Here is a 22,963-nt window from a genome sequence, read left to right as displayed (position 1 = left end):
ACGTTGGTCAAAAAAGCGTAGCATTTTAATCAAAATAAGTTAAACTGTTTTCTGACATTGTGGTTCATATTTGTTATTTTTGCTGACTGTGGATACTGGATAAGAAATCTGCCCGGTTTGGAAAAGTGCAATGTAGATAAAATACGAGAGCAGCCTATTTCTTGTGTGTGTGAGACTACGTGGTCTCCAAAACCAGAGAAAGTCAGACAGGTCTGCAAACCTGCAGGTTTGTGTCTTTCAGTTTAAATGGCACAGCCAGAGCCCCTACTCAAGCAGACACAAGCAGGCCCCCTGATCTAGAGAAGTGGGAAGCCGGCATGAAGGAGAGGGAGCAGGGTCACACATCGCCTGCCGCGGGTGTCCCACCAAAGCCTGGCTGGCACCGGGACCAGGAGGCTCGTGCTGATGGTGTCTGCGTGTGGGGTGCCCTTGGGTTGGAGAACAGCCTGAGCATGTCTACAACATCGAGTCTGGCCCAAGTACTCTGCAGCTGAAGACATGAGGATAGGACTCGCAGCAGCCTGGGCATGGATTTGTTTTTGCCTCACAGCCCGCGTGTGGCAAATCACTTCAGCTCCACGCATCTTGCTTCCCTTTCTGTGAACAGACGGCAGCTCATGCCTTCTGTTTTGGTCCATTTATGTTATCAGGCCTGAGGGTAAAAGCAATGTTTTAGATGCTGTGTGGACAGAGCCCAGCAGAAGAGGCAGGAGCGTGGTGCTTGCACGTGTTCGTGCCACGCTGGTGATTGCTAACAGGGAAGAGAAAGGGGTGGAAGCCATCATCAGCTTGGGCGTACCGTCCTGTCTGTGAAAAGGGAAGGAGTCCCAGTCAATGGGGTGGCGATGGTCATTCCTTTCTGCACGGAAACCGAAAGAGGATGGAATAATATTTTAAGATGCTCAGTTGCCAGATTGATTTCTCAAGCTAATAAATCCTTGGCTGCACTTGCTGTGTTAAAATATATGTTCAAGCAAGATTCATGATCAGCTCTTAGGAACAAGAGAGCAAAGGAAAAAAATGCTGTTCTTCCAAGATTAAATGCTTTATATCTGGCAGCCTTAATTGGCTTATTAATAAACCCTTTTTTCAGAGTTATGTTATTTATTATTTCTAATGAAACAGTTGTTAACTAGCCTTCTAAAAACAGTCACAAAACACTGGCCAAGGGCATCTGGTTATGCTGGGTCAAGTACCTGGCTCTGAAACTCTTAGTCATGTGAATAGCCTTATCCACACAAAAATGCTATATCCCACCAAGGTGACACTTACATGGCTTTGAAAGCAAGTGCAATTCTGTGCATCATACAGGCACGTCTCCCCATATGAAGGAAAAAAAAAAAAAAAAAAAGTTGTGGTAACCCAAACACAGTATGGTTGCATTTGTACAATAGAGTTTATGGAGCTGTGTGCGGACATTCAGGATTTCCAGATGTTCAAGAGCTTACTCAAAACAACTGCTAGGCATCTAGAAATCCTGGACTAGGGTACAAAAGCCTTGAGTACTGCTCGGGAAAAATTCTTCAGCAGAAAAATAAAACATCCCTGGGAAAACCTGAAGGTATGGTTGGTTCAATCTGTATTCTCAGCCAGGGATGCCGAACACATGGCAGATAGACCTTGCACAGCATTACAGGGACATTCATCCAGCCTGGGGCTTTTTCCAGGTTCCCATTGTTCCAGGGGACTGTGCCACTCAGCTCCTTTGTGCAATGCTGCTCTGTTAGGGAGCAAGAGATGGGCAGGCAGCAGGTACAGCTGTCCTATTGCGTGTGCACAGCAAATCCAGCACTTCCAAGAAGTGCAGTTGTGCTACGGCACTCCTGGATGCAGCACATGTGAGGTAGGTCAGGTCAACAAGCAAAGAGGGGTGATGGTGTGCAGCTTAGCATGGGCCCTAGAAAAATAAATACGACAAGGTCAGGAACGTGCAAGTGTTTGGTTTCTTGGAGTGGATGATTGAAATATTATTGCTAAGTGCCGTTTGGAGACCTCTGCATTGATTGATGTCTCATTTGAAATCTCTTTCTTGCCTGAAAGAAAAAAGGCATGAAAACATTTAGCTAATTCTCTTGCAGTGCTTTAAAGCTGCTGTTCTTGTTGAACATGACTGGCTCAATAAGGATTCGCCATTTCAGGTGTTGTCTGTGTAAGCTAGGTAGAGGTGGCTGGTGTTTTGTTTCTCTGGCAATCTTACATTTTCTCCCCATGTAAACAGGTAAAGAGCATGAAAAGTGCTTCCTAATAGGCTGATGTTCAGAAGTTTCATATATAAGGTCCAATCTTTGATGAAGAGAGCAATTGATCAATTAAACAACTTCCTGTACTAAAATACTGCATTTCATAAATAAGTCAGTTTTCCCATGCAAGTCTTTCAAGAAAGCAGTGCACACAAGGAAAGCTTCTGTCAGCATTTTTTAATCCTGAAATGACCGAGTTTCTCGCTGCAGACACCAAACTTAGCTTCTTCTAAGAAACTCTTAGGCATGCGACTATTTCTGTGCTTCTCAAAATATGCCTGTACTTCTGCTGTTTTCCAGGGAGAAGACTCACTGAGACAGACTTTAAATATTTAATGCCAGCTGTTAGCACATGAAGGCCAAGAGGTCTCAATTTTTAAGCACATACTAAAACCTTTGTATCCCCAGTACTAAAAATCTGTGGACTAGCTCCTGCTCTCGCTAATGTTAACAGCGGGATTTGTGTCAAAACAAACAAGAAGAGAACATAACTAGCAGCTTGGAATTATCTGTCTTTGTCTATATACTCCACCACTGTAGGAATGATTGTTCTAGCATCTCCTCTATTGCATTGTTAAATGATGGAAGCTTTTGCCAAATCCAAACTGAAAAGCTTCCAAAGCCTTTTTTCAGCGCTGGAAAATGTTTGTATCAAGTTATCCTTGGAATAATTTTCTTCTTTATTTATTGCTATGTGCTACCCAGTAGACACCTAATTATGAGGCACAGAGTACTTCTCATTCTAATAGGATATATAGCACTTCACTGGATGTTTTTAGGAGTCCATTTTCATTACATTAAATGGGATGTTTACTTGTATGAATCCCTTGGGCTTTACAAAAAGCTAAAAGACAAAGAATGAAGTTCAACACTGAACAGTCAATAGACCCTTTTACTGTAGGGGAATTCTGTTATACCACATCACAGACTGTTTGTTCTCTGTTTTTTTTAGAGTGGGTATCCGAGCTCTGGACCCGCATCAAGCACTCCTGCCTTCAGGCCTGAGGATGAGCTGGAACATCTGACCAAGAAAATGCTGTATGACATGGAGAATCCTCCCTCTGATGACTACTTTGGTGAGCAGTGCTATGTCACGTTGAATCAGTCTGTCCATAGCCCCTTTCTATATTTACCAGGTTTGGTAACAGGAAAGCCTGACAGCTGCACTATTAATGTAGTGACATTCCTATTGATAGATTTGCTTTCCATGCTTGGGCTGGAAGTGTAATCATCCATAGGAATTCCTCTGTAATTTCAGCATAAATCTCATGCTCACTTGCTGTATGTTTACAGTCTTCCTGGTTATAAAGTGGAATTTTTTAATGTCTGGTTCATTTTGACACCACCTGTACCCAGCTTCTGTATTACCAGGCTGAATTCAGGTGCTGCATGCTATACTGCCCACCTGCCCTGTTCCTCCCTTCTCATTTCATCTGCAGAAAGCCTGGCAATGTAAATGCGTTCTGCTCCTGAGGCATGGATTTTCATTTTCTCTATGTTGGCATAGATTAAAAGGAAACTGAGTTTGAGTCAATCGGGTTAGTTTTATATGGACACCCATTAGCCCAGAACTGGGTCCAGCAAATACGAGGAAGACAAATCTGAACTGATTGAGTATAACCGATTGAGCATAACCATATCATCTTCCTTGCCTGGCAAAAAGATAAGCAGTTGATTTCCTTTTGAAATGGTGTATAACTGAATTATCTCAGACATCTATAGGGATAAAATGCATATCTTACTTCTACAGGAAACACAGGTGGTACAGGCTAAACTCCGCATTAAATTCATGAGACTTGGGCATATTCAATACATCTTGCCCATGTGTTTAGCTTCTTACGGGCTTCGGTGATAGAATTGTTAGGAAACAAACTGCTTTAGTTTGTAAGGTTAAGTGCTAGGGGAGGCCATTTATTTTGTCCTCGTTGCCTTCCTTTATTTCAGCAATTCTGAAAAATTTCATTTAGATTGCCCTGTAGGTCTATTGGTTATAGATTTCGGTTGGCTTAAAGAAACTTCAGTGGTTTTGTGTAATCGAAAAACAGGTAGGACCAAGGTTTAGCTAATAAACAGAATGTGGCAGTGACAAGGATCTGATTACATGAGAAGGTCAAGATGTTCTCATCAGATAAATATTGCCCTGTGAGATGGGGTAGGTATCGGTCTCCATGCTCCATCAGTACCCTCTGCTTTCCACGGCCTCCACCCTCAGAGCCAAAATGTCCTCTCTATAAACATTGGCAATCATCAGAGCTGATGAGAAGCACAGATCTGAGATGTAAGCGAGAACTACTTGCTGAAGGGAAGATAACCAGAGAGCATTTTCTGTGTTGCTGCATTTGACTTCGTCTCTGCCCCATACCCATTTGTGTTCACTCTCTGATGTTTTAAAAGGGAAGCAGCAACCAAACAAACATAACATGTATTTAGCTATTAGCGTGGGCAGGCAAAAAGGAGAAACCTTTTTCCTGCTCCCTTCAGGCAAATGGCTGAAGCCCTAAAGCATGAGATTTGATTACAGTCATTTTCTTAATGCAGAACCGTAAGTGGCAGGAGCCGAACTGAAGCCCACCCCACTCTTCCTATAGCCCAAGAAAGTAGTCAGGTTGAACAAAGAATTTGAAGACTCACAGGATCCAAGGTCAGAAAGGACCTTGCCATTATACAGCCCAGTGTCCTACTCTCAGTTTCTCCCAGAAAGCTTGATTGAATCATGACTTTAAAAAAAAAATAAAAATCTAATCTTATCTTAAAGATTTCAAGCAATGGTGAGTCAACCACCTACCCTGATAAGCTGTTCTAGTGATTAATTTTCCTCACAGCTCAGAAATTGCTTCCTGAAGTGGAGCTTTAGTTTTGTTTAGCACTTGTATTTATGAAGCTGAAATGCTAGGGTTTTGCAGACTAATAATGTATCACTAGGATGGCTCTGCTCCGTTTGGGAGTGCGGTACATCAAAGCTTTTACTTCCAAAAAGGATGCATAGCTCAGAGGGTTGGAACATAAAGTCTCTCAGTGTTGGGTCATCAATTTAGCTATCAGATGGGAGGTCAGACCAATGCCACGCCAATAGCTCTTAATTCTGCAGGAGAACAGGAGATGGAAAGGAGCCTCCACAGCATTCAGAAATTTTAAGAGTGCTTTTGCTACAAGCAGTAGCATGGTCAAAGATGGAGTGGTGCATGATGCAAGCTGGAAGATGAAAACCCATCAACCTTAGTCCTATCTTGGGTGGGTGATGCTTAATTACAAGCTGCACCTGACTGATCTGATTGCATTAAATGTATGCCACTGAAGGTCATCTCTGAAACGGTTTCCAGCCTTGGCGTTCTTGATGTGCAGATGAACTGCGTGTCGGGCTGAACTCCTTGTCAGCTCTCTAAGCACGCTGTGCCCCGTGCAGCAATTTGGGAAGCACAGCCACAACTAATTATATACCTACCAAGAAAAACGCAAAACAAAACCAGCAGTCCTGGGGCACAACTGCTTTTTATGGTTGGATAAAATCAAAGAGGTGGTCTGCCCTCATCCTCTTAGGTTCGTTCCAACCCAAGCCACTCTCAGGGGAAAATGGTCTCTGGGATCACAATGGTTGAGGCTTTTTGATATGGCAGCGCGGGCCAGGAGTTTTGTACTAATTCTGGCTATGTCAGAGCTAAATAGCCATCTACTTGAGCTGTCAGCCTAGTGCCTTGCCACAACTTCATGCTCATGCGGAAGGAAGAAATTAAGTGTGGGAGGAAAAAAAGAGTCTTTCAACTTTGGTTAACTGTCTGAACCAGTATCTCTGCCTTTGTTCTTTATTTGTTTAGCATGGTAGCGTGGATTGTACAAGATTCATATGGCACATTGATACAATTATCAGAAAAAGGACAAATGGGCAGAGACATTGACTCTGATTTGCATTAAATATCTTCTGCCTGAGGTCTAAATGCCATGGTAATTGTAGCATACCAGATAGCTGTCAGCTAATCACTTTTATTAGTTTGAATTTAGAAAACTGGATTTCAGCATATTAAAAGTTGGTTAAGAACAGATAGGTTTTGAATTGAGGAATCTAATTAACCTTGCTAGAAAGCTGCAAGGCGTTATATTAAGTCATGAAAATAATTTGTTGGAATAATTACATTTGAACTGTCAGGCTGGAGAAAGGTCATTTTACTTGGCCCGTCAGCACTCTGGGGTCTTTTCTGTAACCATCTTCCTTCTGCAATTTCACTTTCTGTATCTCCGGTTTGCAATCAAGCTATTTTGTTTCAGCGTGGGCAGAGTGGGGGCTCCTGGGGAGGGAAGAGGAGTAGGAGCCACTCAGGGCTCGTTGCCCTGGAAATACCGGCTGGTGCTGCTGGAGGCTGGGTGAGCTGAGCTCGGGAGCAGGACAACCCGCACTGCCATCACGTCTGTGCTCACCACAGCACCTCTCTGTAGCTTCCCTGGGTGCAAATGCCTGAAGGTGGTTTCAGAGATGGGGAAACTGCTCTAGCCAGCGATTGCTTACCAAAGCACACCCAGCTGGCACCACTGCAGGGTTCACACTGAGGAGCCAGGGCGCGTGGCAAGCCAGAAAGCAGCGTGCTGTAGGCACACTTGGGAGCAGCAAGATCACAGTTTGCAGCTGTTTGTTGCCTAAACTTAACACCACACCATGATCTACTCACTGGGAAATCCTCTAGCTGGCACTGGCAAGGCAGGGTTTAAGCACAGAAGTATCATAACTGAGTACCACAATTAAAAATAGATATATTTTAGGAGTTAAACTCGCATGCTGGTTATTCTGCCTTACTCAGTTTTGTTGAAAGCCCACTCTACTGTACTACATCTAAGAGCTGTGATCTTTGGTCTATGTCACCTTCTGCCCTCTTGTAGGTTACAGAATGACTTACTGAGTGACTTTTCCTCGGAAGTCCTTGGCAGATCAGCAAATTGAAGTCTCCTAAGTCTAGGCTACTCTTTACTGCTGATTCAGTTGCTGATCTGTGGTAGTTGGCTGTCTTTAATCAAATCCCTTTTTATTAGAAAGGATTCCCACGTGTTATGCACTGTGCTGTAAGGATGCTTTCTCTCTGTCACAGCTCTTCCCATTGCTAAATGTGTGATTACAGATAGGCATGTTGAAGGAAAAATAGAATACTGTGTGGAGTGGAAATTGAATAAGGGTGGAGGAGGAGAAATGGAGATTTACGGGAGGTTAGGATGAAACTATCAAAATATTTTGTTGGCCACCGTGGGGAACTACAGCCCATGATTTTGTGTTTTTTAAAAGACACACACACACACACACAAAGATCACAACTGTTCTGGACCACCGTTTCAAATCTCATAGAAAGAAATGACTTCTGGCAGCTTATCAGTCTCTATCGCCATGCAGTCAGTGCTGATTAAGACTGGAAAATTGCCATTGGGGCCCCTCATCTCCTGTTGCCTTCTGGACTATGTCCCAGCTGAGTCACTCCCCACAACGGAGGAGTTTCCCTAACTGGTGGGAAGAAACTTTCACTGGCATTTTACCGTAAGCGCTCAGAGCTACCAAAGCAGCCTCTTGTAGTTCCAGTGTATTGTAGGGATGCACAGGGGGAGAGGAGAGATGCTGAGATGGTCCTGTTGAAAATACTCAATTCATGTAATAAAAGGACTTCTATTTGTCTCGGAGCTAACAGTCCAGGAGATACAGTTTTCTTCTTTCATATTTACTTGATGTCCTGACTTAAGCAATGGTAGAGGTGGTGCAGAGTATGGTGCGGAGCAAGGCCAGCTAGCAGGATGCTTGGCTTCCTTTCCTGGTTCTCATCCTGACCTCTTGTGAGACCTGTAGCAGATTGATTTACCTCTGCAGACTCCATTTTTCCCCTTTCACCCAATTTTCAGTGCACTGAATGTGCCTAGTCCTTCAGACAGGAGTTGATTCACAGCAGCAGCTCTGTGAATATCCCCCGTGGAGAAGCCTTCATCTCCAACAGTTCTTTGAGATGCAGTGTCACAGTAAAGAACGATAAGTGCCACCAGGATTGAACCTGTCACGGTTCTGTCAACCTTTCCACCTACTGGGTTTACATCTGCACCAAGCGTGATGTCAGAATGGCTGATGTCAGAATGGTGTCCCCTCGTTTTGCTGCTTGAGAAGCAGGACACGGGTTAGCAGGTAGCAGACCAAGTAAGGTATGGGAAAGACACTGATGGGTTCAGAGGAGCTGGAGATGAGAAGGCTCCCTAGAGATTGTGCAGGTAGGGCTTCCTTCAGTTCGTCGTGTATTTGTTTCCTGACATAGCTCTGTGGGTTAAACAGTTCTAGTGTCTCTAAACCATATGTGGTCTGCATGTCATTTTTGTCTTCACTCTGTATTTTTGTAAGAGTTTCATTGGAATTACCACCAGAAAAGGAAAATGAAAGTCGATGTATTTTGCCGGGTTCTTCTGAAAAGGTTATTATCAAAAGATGCAACTATTATTAAAAGAGCATAATTGCATTGTAATTTCGCCATGTAACGTGATGCGTCATCGTGTCTTTTGTTTAAAGGCAGGGTTTCTGGTGCAAGAGAGCATCCGTCCTCATCTGAGCAACATCTGGGTCAGAAAATAGTAGGTTAGATTTTCAGCGACTGATGAGCCGACAGTCATTTTCTGTTATGCAACCACTCACAAAAGCAGGAAGAGCATACATATAATGGGGACCCTTTTCTCCACTGCAGTTCAAGTTATTATCTTTTATGCTCAAGCCATATTGTAGCATTTACGCTCAAGCTACAGCGTCGGGGAGCAGCCTGCGCTCGGGTAGGTCGTGGTGCAGTACCATCAGCATCCAGCTGCCCTCTTGTGGCCTGCCGCAAGGGGAGACATCCTCCCTCTGCTCCCCAGGGGCTTTAATTACCCTGCTAAATGGCTTTCAGAGCCTGTTTCTTCAGTCTCACTTCTGTCAGTGCTTGCCACCCGCATCTAACTTTATTTCAGGGAGTCCTGTGACTGCTGGAACAGCAAGTGCAGGTAGGGGTTTGAGAGTGAATTTATACAGGTAGTCTCAATGCCTACAGCTGGCCCACAGTTCCAAGTGGGGAGTGAAAAAGAGGAGCCCCATGAGTGGCTGGAGAGCAAAACATACCATGTCTGCATGCATTTATCTCCAGCCATGAGTAAGGCGTGAGAAAGCACGGATGCAGAGCCTGTGAACTGATTTAAATTGCTTTTCAGCATTCAAAAGAGTGCAAAAGTTTGATCGTTCCTACTCTGGAGTAGTTGTGGGAAAATTGTTTTGGAAAGCCAAGCACCCATATCTGTTTATGCTAGGAATCTTAGTCTTGTAAAGTCTTGAGCATACGTCCCTTAATGCAGATCGAGCAGATGCAGCAGTCAGGATTGAGGGGAGGCTGCGCTCTTGTAAGCTCTGAGCACCTGCTACCCACATGTGCCAAGAGGCAGCAGCCTCGTGTTCCCTTCTTTCTTTTCATATCCACCCAAGAGTGGACGAGACTTTGCATCATGAGTGTTTCTGAAGTACAGTCACTTCAGAGACCAGCACTGCTTCACAGATGTGGTCTAAATCTTGCATCAAAAATAAAATTACCCGTTGTTGCTGTAGGTGATAAAATGCCAGCTGAAGCAGGTAAAAGGCAGCATGACAACCTTGGTGTTTTTAAGTCCCTCATTTAGCTTGAATTGCTGGCAGTCAATCTAGACATATTTTTTACTTTTAAATAGAACTGATTTGATGCAGAAATCATTTAATGGAGAATAAGTGCAGAGCACCAAGCTAGCACTTTAGCAAAGGGATTTTGATGATCACCTATGTGCTGTGAAACAAAGGTGGGTTTCAGGTCGTGAATGGAATTATTTTTGAAGCAACAGTCAGAAAATGAAAGCTGACAATTTCCTGGTGTCTTCGAAGAGGAGTGAAACATGATAATGAAATGTCTTTCTTAAGTACAGCAATGTTCTACAAGATTTCTGCAGCATGTTTAAAAATGAACATATCCATGAAAAAAATTATTCTGTGAAGTTGGAAGTCATTTCTTATGTTGCAACAGGGCCCTTACCGTGCTAGATGCCGTACAAATGGATAGCAAAGCTCAGTCTCCTTCTGAAAAGACTTTGGCCAAAGATGAGGCTAATACTCAAAGCCCAAAAGTTAATAGCTCATATTTGCAAACAAAGTCCATTCTTCTATCGTGAACTGAGAAGCAGTTCAAAGAGAATCCAGTTTGTTCCATGATAGACTTACATGCCCAAACTGAACTGTATGTGGACTGAAATGGCTGAAGAACTGATAATGAGCCGTGAAGACTTCGTCTACAGGCCATTAGTCCGTAGCTAACACAGGTCATTAAGAACCGAAAGTGTGACCTACCTTATGGCTGCTTCCTGCCCCATATGAAATGAGCTGGCTGGTCTCAGGGGGGTTCTCTGTGGGTACGTCATCACCTCACCAAAAACATAAATCGTGGCACCCGGAGGACCCCTCGTTGGGAATCTCCTCGAGGAGGCCAGGAGCTGAAGGCAGACTGTTAGCCTAGGAGCAGGTGGGATGGAGAAGGTTTGCTTTCCCTCTCCTCCTCACTGTTGTATGGAGACAAGTGAAACCAGGATTTTCCATCCAGGATTTCATAATCACTAAATTCTCACTGACAGGTATTTTAAAAGGGGCTGTATGTTTGTGTGTCTATCAAGGAGTGAGAATGTTTCTCTGGATTCTAGTTTTTTAGAAGTAATTTTCACTTCAGATAGTGCTTTGGAGTGTTTTAAGCCACAAAATTCTTTTTTTTTTTTTTTTTGTCATAACTTAAGTCTGAGTTGTTTAGAGATATTAAGGCAGCCAGTTTTGGAGCTGGGGTTAGAAACCACGCTTCCAGCCATGCAGTCTTGGCCAACTCTTTGTCTTTGTTCCAGTGACATGAAAACAGTTTCATTTTTCTTTGTTTAGAGTTAGTTTTGCACATGACCTGGCATAGAAGAACCTTTCTTGTTGTTGCTTTTTTACAACTGACAACAGCTCACCTATTTTTTGAAGCTGGTTGCAGTAAATTTGCCATTGCTTCCATGTTATTTTGTGGCTTTTTTCTACGGCAGTGATATCTGAGGCCTGCTAGCGGGACTGCAGTCGTGCTCCACTATGTGCAAATTAACCATGAAGGAGGAAACAGTATGCATCCCTCTGAGCTTCCAAGCTGAAAATACAGCAAGGACCAGGAAATTATTATTGTCCTTAATTCACAAATGAGGGGCTGACTGGCTGAGCCGAGCTGAGTCACCCAGAGTCACGCAGAGAAGCAGTAGCAGAGTGGGAATTGAGCCTAAAATTCCTCCAAGTCCCGTGCCTTACCCACAGCCATGGCCTCGCTCCTATTATATGTGAAAAGCAACCAAATGGGCTTGTGAGCCCTGTCTGATGAGAAATCACAACTCTCTGAAGGCTCTTCCCAGCATTTAGATCACAGGCCCTATTTTCCAGGGTTAATAACACGGCTGCGAAAATAAGGAAGGGGAAAAAAAGCGCTCCAGGACCACACTTGGTAATCTTAACTGCTGTTAATATAATGTACCCACTAATGCTATCGCACTTTAGCATTTGGATAGTTCATGGCTATTATGAAAATTGATAATTCACCGTAGTAATCTGTTACTTTCCAGTCTAGCAAGCAGTGTCCCATGGGGGTGGGCAGGGGCCTGGTGTGGCATTTATTATTTCTTCTTTTGGTGGCATTTGCCTCACGCTGTCATTTTTGATACGGTGGTTAGTGTCTTGCCAGTAACTTTTGGGGGTATTTTGAGTGTCACTTGAAGTTTAGTTCGGGGAGAAAGGGCAGATTTTATCTGAGTGAAATGTGGTGAAAAAAAAATAAGCAGGGTTCTCTCATGTGCTGGGCGCTCTTCTCCAGCCTGCTCTCTTCTGATAGAAATACATCAAAACTGTTTGTGTTTTTTTTTTTTCTTTCTCTTCTTTTCTTTATTTTTTAAGGAATCACTTTGACTCAGATTGTGTGAGATGAATCATAACCCACTTTCTCATCTCAGATGTGAAAAGAAAAGAAAAAAAAAATTCCAACTCTGCTGTCAGTGTCAGCATAATCAATACAGAGTGTTTCTCAGTGGTGCAAAGAGGTAGGGGAGTGTTGAAAGAATGAAAAGAAGCAGAAGTAGCCAAACTTTCCTGCTGCTTTTAGTGGGCTGCACTGTTTTCATGTCTGCAGATGCACCTTGCCGTTCGTCATGTCATCTTGGACGTGAACACAGTTTTTGTGTCTCTGGCTACAACCCTAGGTCACAGCCTGTGCTCAGAAGTCAGGAGGCTGTCATCCCAAACTGACAGGGAAATCATGAGCAGCCAGCCCTGGCAGACATTTGGGACGCTACCAACAGCCAAGGGTAAACCCGTTGTGACTTGTGAAACTTGCCATTAGATGTCACCTGCCTGGACTGTGCACATGCAGTTTTTATCAGTGTGGCAAACCACCGTGCCTGTCCCGTGGCCTGGCCTGAGCCAGTGGGAATGGAAAACTTACATAGCAATAGGATCACTGGAGATAGGAGACACACCTGATACCTCTTCTATGCTTTTTTATAAGAAAAAAAAAAAAAGCTTTATTTTATGAACTTGCTCATTTGCATTATTTTTTTTTATTTTGTGCCTTCCAAGGTATGCACAAAGATTTAGAAATAGTTACCTCGGGGGATATTAGCTAAGAGTAGAGCTTAACCCTTGAAAAAAGGATGTTCACAGCACCAGGACTAGGGTGAAAAGGGGACAGCACAGTTTAGTTTATGCACAGATTATGGATTTTAGAAGCTGAAGAAATAAGTCTCCCATTGAGCACAGTAGTTCAGTAAAACACCCTGGCAATGAGAGACACATTTGTGGAGATTTTAGAGGGGTGCAACCATCATCCAAAGTGTAAGACACCCTCTACAGCTAAAGACCAGCACCTGGTCTTGGAATATGAATGGTTTTCTCTCATAGGTCCTTCCAAATCACTGCTCCAGCCATGCAAAGTTATTTGTTTAAAGCTCTGAATCAAGCTGTATGCAGTTAGCAGCAGTATTCAGCTTTAATATGCAATTTACCCAACAAATTTGGATTCCAGACAGTATCTTGAGAGGTTAATAACTTTCTATCTACCAAGTGCATGTTCTGATTTCTATCTGCTCTGTCGGGGTAGACCAAACAGATGATGCACAGCCTTTCATATCAGGGTGGGGAGGGAGTGGGGAAAGTCTTTGTGGGGAGTTTGGTTGGTTTTGTTTCTTTTTTGTCATTTAAAATTATACTCTGGAAAAAAAAAAAAAAAAAAAAAAACAGCTTTTTAAAATGCCATCATTTCCTTATCTGCATGCTCTGAAAGCCAGGTGACTTCAGTTTCTGGCTTTCAAAAAACCTGCAGGAAGCCAGATGACTTCTACCTTGACTTTTCTCTCGAGCTGATGGATGGCTGGGGCACGACAATACTGACTTTCCACCTCTTTTTAACTCGGGGATTGTGTGCCATCACGTGACCTAAGAAATTGTGTCTGACTAATCTTTCCTAGAGGGAGACATTTGGAAGGGATGCTCGTGTAGGTCACTTATGCTCTGCAGTGCACTGTCACGTGCAGCCAGCTCTTCTGGACCGGAAAGTCCTAGCAATCGTCATTGCCAGCGTGGAGCTAATTCTGGTCACATGCTCTCGTTGTCACCTCCACAAGCTGGGCAGCTGCTTTTCATTTCTTTCCTGTGGCTGGAAGTAGTGAGAATCCTAAAAGGCATACGTATGGTGTGTGTATATATAGTGCAGGATGCTGCGTGGACCTTGGATTCTAATGGCACTCCCCTCTTTCCCATTCTTCGTCGCAACATCTCACATCAACTGATCCAGCTTTTGGTGCCTACAGGGTCTTGTGAAGTGTGAATATCTCTCCAGTGTTGGCAAGTCTGATGTGTGTATATGAAGCAGAGAGGAAAGTATGGAAATGGGGACAGGACTGAGAAGGCTATGGCTACAGTAAGAATGGATGTGGAAGTGAGTTGGGCTATTTTTAAACCTTTCGGCATCCCTCCTTCAGAAGGGGAGCTGAGGAGAGCCAGAAGGGCTGTGTCAGTCATATGGGCAGCTCCTAGTGGAAGCTTGTCATTTAAACTCCTTCGGTCTCATTGTGCAAAACTGTGAGGATACCAGGTGAGGAGTGGAAACTGCTCTATTTGCTCACAACAGAGAGAGACACATACTTTCAGATCTGGAGGACTCGGATGAAAAACTGGACAGATAACACAAGCTTCAGGAGCCTTAGCAGGAGTGTCAGGAAAGTGACCTCCTCCAGGCTTAGTGCAGAGGGACATGGGTGTCCTGGGGGAACAGGTCTGTGCCCTGAGCTAGTCCTGGTCATGTCATGTTCGTGTCTAAAGTTGTTCATAAGGCCCGTTGATCTAAGGCTGACTAGGTCTTTCAAACAAAAACAATACTTCATAGAAAGCCAGTTAGTCTTGGGATCTTGGTGTTTTTCCCTGTAACATCTTTGTTCTGATTATAGCAGGCCATCAGGTGAGGATCTGTAACTAAACCATTTCAGGTGTGCCAGCATTGGCTTTTCCTTATGTTTTATCTAATTGCAAGGTGTTCACACACAGTCTCACTGCTATTGCCCATTGCAGAACAACTTCATTTCATTTAGGAGGGAAACAGGCTGACCTGTGATTTCAGATCTTGTATAACTGACCAAAGTCCCAAGACTGTGAATAACAGCTTTTAGGAATGGTGTGCACCCAGCAAATGTCTGATTACAAGAGCTCTTCTGGCCCAGGAAAATTGCAGCTGTTCGGATAAATGAGTAAGGTTTTACGGGATGATATTTTGGAGCATGGTCTAATCATGACACATAGTGGGTCACATCTCAATAGGTGTGTGTTGACTAGAAGATGTTCAAATTGGCATCAGCTTGGCTAGAGGTCTGGTTGATTAAATATAGCCTAAGCTCTCAGGAGATCAGTGTGTGCAGTGGCTTCATGCTTGTACTCTGGGGACAGGGCAGAGCAAAACAATACGTAGTGGAAATATCACTATAAAATGAGAGTCATATTTTCTTCCCCTGGGGAAACATTTTACTTGTTTTATCTCCCTCTTAGCTAGGAATATCCTATGGTGACCCCTAGAACCTCAAACCCAGCTTTTCCCTGGAAAAGCCTTTTACTGTATTGCAGGAAAAGAAGTTTGGTAGGTCTTCAGTCTGTGGTTTCCAAAACACAAGCCTGTCTCTTCCTTGTTACAGAGAAGTTGCTTCAACTTTCTTGTGAAGCAATACTGAAATGATAAGCACTGGGATAGTAAAATGCAGACTTTTTCCAGGTTTTCTAATGCTCAGACATGGATCTGAAGCTTAATTCAAAAACTTAATCAGTCATCAGATCTAAAATGCAGTCTGGAGACTTCCCAGGAGCTGCATTATACACATTATTTCACAGGTTGTCAACTGTGTAGGGGCTGCAAAGGCGAGGCTTAGAGCAGTGAAAAACAATGAAAGATATTTCCAAAATGTTTGAAGCCTTAAAAATTTGCATTTGCATTGGGTCTCACCTCACATGGCTGCAATTCTTTGTTTTGGATGCTAGCTTCTGCAAACTGTAGCCTTTTGCTGGGGTGAAAATCTCCCACACGGTTTCCTATGTCGGGGTATGAATAATAGCTTCCCCAATCTACCCATCACATCTGACTTTGTCAACATAAAACAAATTGCATCATTTTAGGTGCAAATGGAAACCAACTCAGATAAACCAGCATTGGCTTTCTTGGATTGATCATGTATATTCAAAACTGCCCGAAGTTGCCTACATTGACATCAGTTAAAATCCAGCTTGGGCTAAACTGAAATGAGTGTCTCTACACATACCTCAGATCTAAATTTGGAGGTCTAGTGGTTTTCAGATGATTCTGTTATCACATGTAAACAAGTCCATAAGTTTTCCCTGCTGTCATACCAAAGCGCTTAATGAGGATTAAATATACTTACCATCTTCACAGTGAACTGCCTTGTATGAAGGAAACTGGTAAAGAGTGCTTTCAAAGTTCAGAGCACAATGATAAAGAGTGCCCTGAAAGTTCAGAGCACAGCGATTTGTCATCCTTCTCCGTATGGAGGTTACCGTGACTGGTTCGGGATGTTCAGGAGGTTTTTCAACGCTGAGTTTTTGGCAAACGCATATAATCCCTGCTGATGATAGTCTTTTCTAATGCCCGCTCAAGGACGTTGGACTGGCAGGACTCACCATGACCTCTGGATATCGGATCGGTCCTTTCTGATTGGTTCTGCCCCAGCACGAGGAGCGAAAGCTTTTGGGGTTTCAGTTTCCATCAGCGCAAAATTCTCAGGTCAAGAATTGTGTGAATAATTCAGGAGACAGGAATTGGTGCCCTTCATGCAAAAGCCAATTTAGCACTAACTTTCCATCTTAGAAATGTGATAAGAGTAATACTTTGAACTCGTCTTCATAGATACTGGTCAACATCAGAGCCTCTTCATGGAGGACTGCGGGTTGAATGTCAAGACAATCTGTCCAGCTGGCAAAACTGGGATTTTATTTTGCCCTTCCAGTATCATGATAAACCTGGATCCTAACCGACATTCCCAATGTCTCCTATGTTAGTCAACAGGCCCTAGCCTCAAACAGAGCAGTCTTAAGGCCACTAAAGAGCTCGGCTTTATGTTTTCTTGTTTTGTTTTTTAATTCTTATTATTTTTAAGCCTTGCTAATTATGAATCAAAAGCTGTAGGATGTGTGAGGGTGACACATGCCATTGTGCAGATGGGTTTTCCACAGATTTTCTTTAAATAAAATAATTTTTATAAATATGTGTCTCATATTTTGCACTAATTCAATGCCAGTGGAGGCCAGGCAAGAAAACTTCTCTCTCCTTTTTGATCAAACTTTGAGAATATGACAATCAGGTGAGAATAACGGTCTATGGATACTTGATACCAACCTGCACCATCATGGACTCCAGATATGCAGCATGTGCCACAGGGAGATCATTTTGAAAATACTTGGGAGAGTTTTCAGTATTACTTTCCATCTACCTCAGCCAGTAGAAGTAGGTCCCATGACCAGAGGATGAGCAGAATTGTAATTATTGCATGGTTACATGAGCATAAGTAATATGGTGTTACCGACATCAAGTGTTATTTTAAAAGGACTTTTGCTCTCAATACCAGTGTCCCATTTTAAGGATATGACATGTCTGGTCATCCTGAGTAGAAGCAAGCGCTGCACATCCCCGCCAGAATGGGAGTGCCTCTCCATCCCAGGTTGTAAAGCTCCTGTTACTTGTCCAAGAGAGTAAACAAATATTGGACCTTGCACCTGGTTGGAAAAGTCCCAGGTTTTGGGGCAAAGAAGGAAACCTCTGTCCGGTAGGTTGGTTTAATGAGAAAAAAACAGAGTTAGTTGATTCCAGCTGCTGAGAAACTTGGGATGATGGAATTCAGTGCAGGGGGCGGTGGATGGTCGGCGTACAGGTGAGGCGTTTTCCAGCGCCTCATGGATGTGATTTACAGCAAGGCTGCTGTCGACACGCAGACAGCGCATGTTTCAAAACAGCAAGGAAGCTTTGGGCTGGTGCCGGATTGTGAAAGGCAGGGTTTTAAAAGACCTTAAATAAATGAGGTGCCAGTTGAAATTTGGTGGGACATCTTCTTCTAATGCAGTCAGGTCAGACACCTTTGAAAACTCCAAGCCTCAAAGCCGCGGGGAATATGAGAGCTATCATTTGTTCAGGACTCTGCTCTTTGTGGGATCCAGCCTTTCTCCACCTTTTTTTTTTTTTTTTTTTTTCTACTTTTGGCAGGGGGAAGACAGGTTCCCTCCCTGTTTCTTGTTTTTTGTCAGACGTTTTTCCCCAGGCAGGCATGCAGGAGGCATGCCAGGCTGGTAGGCCGGAGCCATTGGCACGGGAAGCATCTCTGACTCAAAACTTCACCATTACTCAGGCATTTTCACCTTCTCCGCTGAACAGAGCCTTTGGTAAAAATCTCTTCATGCCACCACCCTCACGGTGATGCAGAGGGGTAGAGACAAGCTGCCGAACGCCGTCTGGAGCACGGCCAGGCTATGGAAGAGTGAATTGAGTCATTCATGCCCAGCAGCGGATGTGATTTTTGGCTGGATTCGAGTCTGGTGAACATACTGATGGCGCCCATCCTGGGCTTATGAAATGGGTTGGCTGGGCTGGGGGGACAGAAGTGGTTTGAAGTGCCCTTGCGCAACACAGAAACAGTTGGATGTGAAAGTCTTTGGGCAGTGGGACCTGGTTTGCTCTGTCTTAATTCAGCACCAAACACCGCAGGGCCTTGGCCCATTGCTTGGGCTGCTGGGGGCCGCTTTCATCATGAAAAATCCTTTGGGCATACATTACAAGGCAACTTATTTCCTGACCTCGATGGAAAGGCTGCTACCCATATCAGTTTGGGCCTTAACTACACTCTCAGTTCAGCTCATAAGACAGCAAATGCTGAGGAGAATTCGATCTACACTTGAGGCACGCCTGCGCTGAGCAGTGGCGTGATCCTGGGGGCAGGCGGTCGCTGGTCCTCCCCACCTGGAGGAGTGGGTGGGCGAAGGTGCACCAACCGTTGCACAACAAACACGAGGCATCTGAAGAGGAGGCCGGCTCGTCTGCCCTCCAGACCTGCTCGGTTTTGCAACTACCGCTTATGTTACGGGGTCGAGTGCAACAGCCCCTGAAACTACCCTCCACTGCTCGACCAGCACGTCTGGTATCCTGAGTCCGTGGGTGAGCAGCCTGGGACGGCGTGCGCAGAGAGACACCTGCGAGGAGGCCCAGACAGGCCGGGGAGAGCTCCCCCACCTAGCCCCTGGCTGGGACTTCTGCCACTGGCCCTCTTGATGATTGCCAGGTGCTTTTCCAAATGAGGATCCTGAAATCTGGCGCAGAATGAGAGAGAGAGCCCAGTGGGCCTGGGGATCATCCAGGAAACCCTCCCTCCTCATCGCCCCAAGATGAGGGTGGGAGGAGGAGTGATTTCTGTCGCCTGTCCTGCCTTGCTTTCCCTGTTGGAGTTCCAGACAAATATACAGCTTGTGTGCCACCGTATATTTGGCCCTTCCTCTGTCCAGGGAATGTGGCTTGCAAGTGTGGATACAAAGGGAACTAGCTTAGTGGCTGCTGCTATTAGGATCACCAGAACTGCCAAAATATGTCTAATCCACAGCTCTACCAGCAACAGTTTACCTCGCTGAGGTCCCTTTTAGGAAGGGCAAAACCCCACAGTACCAGCTTTGGGATAGATTGCCTAGAGAAAGCTTTTCTGCCGACCTCACAAGGAACTGGCTGATCTCCTCACCTTCACCTGTTACCCAGGAGTTAGTAAAGAGCTGCTGAGATTGTTCCCTGGCTAGCACATAATGGTGAAGTCTCAATAAATAAAATAATAATAATAATAATAATAATAATAATAATAATAAAAAATAATAATAATAAAAAGAGAGAGATCTCTTTTAGTGATATGTTCCAAGGAGAAGAGTCATCTTTGTTTTAAGAACTCTCATTTTCCTGTGGAAGTAAAATGAAGAACAGTTTTCTCAGCTTTTGAAAGCATGGAAAGTCCCACTTCTTCACAACTTTAAAAGATTTTGCCCTATTATTATTTTGGAAAAAAAAAAGTAAAGAGAGAAATCAGAGGCAGGATTTTTTTTTAACGTCTCTTGCTTTTCTAATTTCCTATATGTGATTAGGATTCCTATATGTGATAGGCCCCTGATGGAGAGGAACGATGGGCACAGGAAGACAGGGAATGAAAGTAAGATTCATTCGTTCATTTACTTTTAACAGATGAAACGATTGAATTCCTTATTTAGTTAAGTGTTCATTTGCAGATTTTTTGGGGTGCAAATCAGTGCTTTGAAACTCACCCAGAGACACAAAAAAATTTTAATTTTAGAATATAGTTGCAGAATTGTACTTCTTTTCATCCAACTCTATACTTGCAACTTAAAGCTCCTTTTCTTTGGCATTTCCATGCCTAGCTCTGAGCCCAGACTGGGAGCAATAGTGAAGAGAAGCAGGTAGTATCCAGGAGGCAATATGGGACATTACACCCTGTTTGCAGTCCTGGAGAGCCATGGGGCAGGCTGGCTGGAGGAGGAATTGCTGTTGCTTCCATAGACAACAGCCGGTGCCCCAGCCAAAAGTGCCTGGCAAAGCTATGCAAACGGCTTGCTCTTCTGTTTCCCCAGCCGGGGGTCTTTAGTGGATATACAACTGTAGTCTCTGTCATCTGGCAACTTTCATCAGCATTAAAGGGAACATTTATAAAGGAAATACAGTACATTTTACTTGCTCCCTTGCATTTCCTTGATCAATCAGCAAAGGGAGGAATGTTTCCTGTCTCACACTTTTTTCACCCCCTTTCTTTCACATCTCCAGATGTTACTGAGGCTCTATTTCAACCCCTTTGCACATGGTAAAACATGTGCCAGAAAGTTGACACAATGTGAAAAAAAAAAAAAAAAAAAAAGGCACGCTTCAAAAAGTATCTGGGACCGTAAGTACTGTAGAGCATCACTGACCCCCACTGGGCTGGGACACTCACTGCAGATCACCCGAGTTGGGTCACTGGTACCTCGCTGATGAGTTGGGCACACGATCAGATCAACGTTTGCCTGCATTGAAAAGCATTACAAAGGTACTTCAGCAGGTGTCTTGTCTGGGGAGGGAGGGGGGCCAATTTCTTTTAAGGGTTCATGCAGATCTATGCTTCAAAAGCTTCCCATAAGACTGGTTAGACCAAACCAAGCCCACATGTGTCCTGTGTGTCCATCATGAGTAGAGTAAGAAGGCATTGGCTTAGAGAACTGTGAGGGGCATTTTGGTCTGATGGAAGGAAAAACAGACTTGCTCATGGTAAGGTCAGAAAGTCGCTGAAATGTTTTGCCCAGGTTGTTGGTGAAACCTCCATTGCTGGAGGTTCTTAGGAACAGGTTAGATAAGTACCTGTCAAGAATGATGTAGAGAATGCTGTTCCTGCCTTCGAGGCAGTAAGGCAGTTTCCATAATCTCTCAAGATCCTCTTCAACTTGAGTTTGTATAGCTTTGTGGAAAAATCAGGAAGGCTCCTCTCTGAACCTTTATTTTGTGTCACTGATGCATTGAAGTTCTGATAATTCAGGAAGGAGCCTCTACCATGTTGGTAAGCACTTGCTATAATCTGTTTTATATCATAAGCAGGCTAAATTGTCTCTCACGTCTCAGGGAGAGAGTGATGCAGATGAGTAAGGGACAATGGCCATCAGCACGTGGATGTTGAGGGCAATACACACCTTCCCTCCTCTGCTGTTGAACAGAGCCAGTTGGAGAGGCACGAACTTCTTCATGCTCCATCACTGTGTCTAGCCAGGCTGCTGGGGAGTGATGGCACGGCCTGTGCAAGGACCTTGTCCCAAGGCAGGATTGTCCAGCAGGGCTGGGACATCCCTCTGAATTGGTGGGGTTTTTGTGCTGTAAGCCTGTCTCACCATCAGACCTTTTTAGAGGTTGTCTTGTGGTTAAAGAGACTAGACTGGGATTGAGAAGATGTGGTTTCAGTTCCTGGCTCTGTCACAAACTCCTTGTGTGACCCTTGGCAAGTGATATAACTTACATGGGTCCCAGTTCCCCGTCTGCATGTTGGGTGTCCTAAGAGTCCTCCACCTTCCCCAGGAGCTGGAAGGATTCACCGTGAGGACTAGTGACCAGCTCTGACAGCAAGCTCACCTCCGTGCAGCACGGAGAAGCATTTGAAACGGCACAGGAAAGTGTCAGTAGCCTGAGCCCGCACAGTTGCAGTGCTTTTGCTGTGCAGAGTGGAATGAGACCTCTGGGGCACACTGAGAATGTGTCAGGTTTGCAGCCAAGGAAAGTGAGAAGATGAAGTTGTATTGTGGTTGGAGGAAAGGGATGCAAACAACAGGAGAGCGCAGCTCCTACTGGACGAGCGTAGTACAAATGACAAGGAGGTCACTGCAGGGACCTGTACATCTGGAGTACAAGTGCAACGCAGCGAAACCAGAATAACCAGGACACAGTAATTAAATCACGGCCTCGGATTGAATTTATGAAGTGTTACAGGCACACGTTGCAGCATAAAGCTCTGTTTACTGTGAGAGATTGTGTTTTCTGACGTCTGTTGAAGAAGAGGGAATTAAGATTAATCTGTCTCATGTCCAAAGGCTGTGTAAGACAACTGATGCATACAGCCTGCTACTGTCAAACGGCGGAACTCCAAGCTTGGATCCTGGCACAATAAACCATTGCCAAGGGCTTCCCACTCAGAAGTCTGAGTTCAAAAACAAAAACAAAAACGGGTAGGTAAGGAAGGCAAGGATAAACTGAGGAAAGTATCATAGTTTCCTACAAAATGCACAAATTACATTTAGGTTTCCCAGCACCCTGAAATTGCAAGGCCCTGGGTGCCAAAGTGCTGGAATAACAGTAGGACAGATACAGTCAAGGCATCTTTCCCAAACATAATCACAGTTGGACACATGCCTCCCATGCTCCACAGGAATGGAATAAATGCTACCTTATGGATCAAAGATTCCTATTTTATGCCCTTTGGATGAATCAAGGAACCCATTGGGTGCTTTTGGGTTACAGGATCTCTGCCACTGAGACTTAACCCAATTAAGGTACCCTGGCAGTTAAGGTCTGCTCTTATACTCCTGGCCTAATGGATTAACCTCTGTTCATGTATTCCTTTAAAATGGAATAATTGTGCTGTCT

At 44.2% G+C, this 22,963-nt stretch overlaps 1 protein-coding gene across 1 annotated transcript in view; it reads left to right on the top strand.

The window, feature by feature from the left end:
- LPP (LIM domain containing preferred translocation partner in lipoma) overlaps nucleotides 1-22,963 on the top strand; it is a 222,415-nt gene that overhangs the window by 147,471 nt on the left and 51,981 nt on the right. Inside the window, exon 6 of the mRNA XM_032193775.1 lies at nucleotides 3,193-3,316. Within this exon, the coding sequence (XP_032049666.1) occupies nucleotides 3,193-3,316 (124 nt within the window). The remainder of the gene's footprint in view (nucleotides 1-3,192; nucleotides 3,317-22,963) is intronic.

This window comes from Aythya fuligula, chromosome 9 (genome assembly GCF_009819795.1).
Source record: "Aythya fuligula isolate bAytFul2 chromosome 9, bAytFul2.pri, whole genome shotgun sequence".
Lineage (NCBI taxonomy): Eukaryota > Metazoa > Chordata > Aves > Anseriformes > Anatidae > Aythya > Aythya fuligula.
Note: the sequence above shows the minus strand (reverse complement) of the source record. Positions and strands in the feature narration are given on the sequence as shown.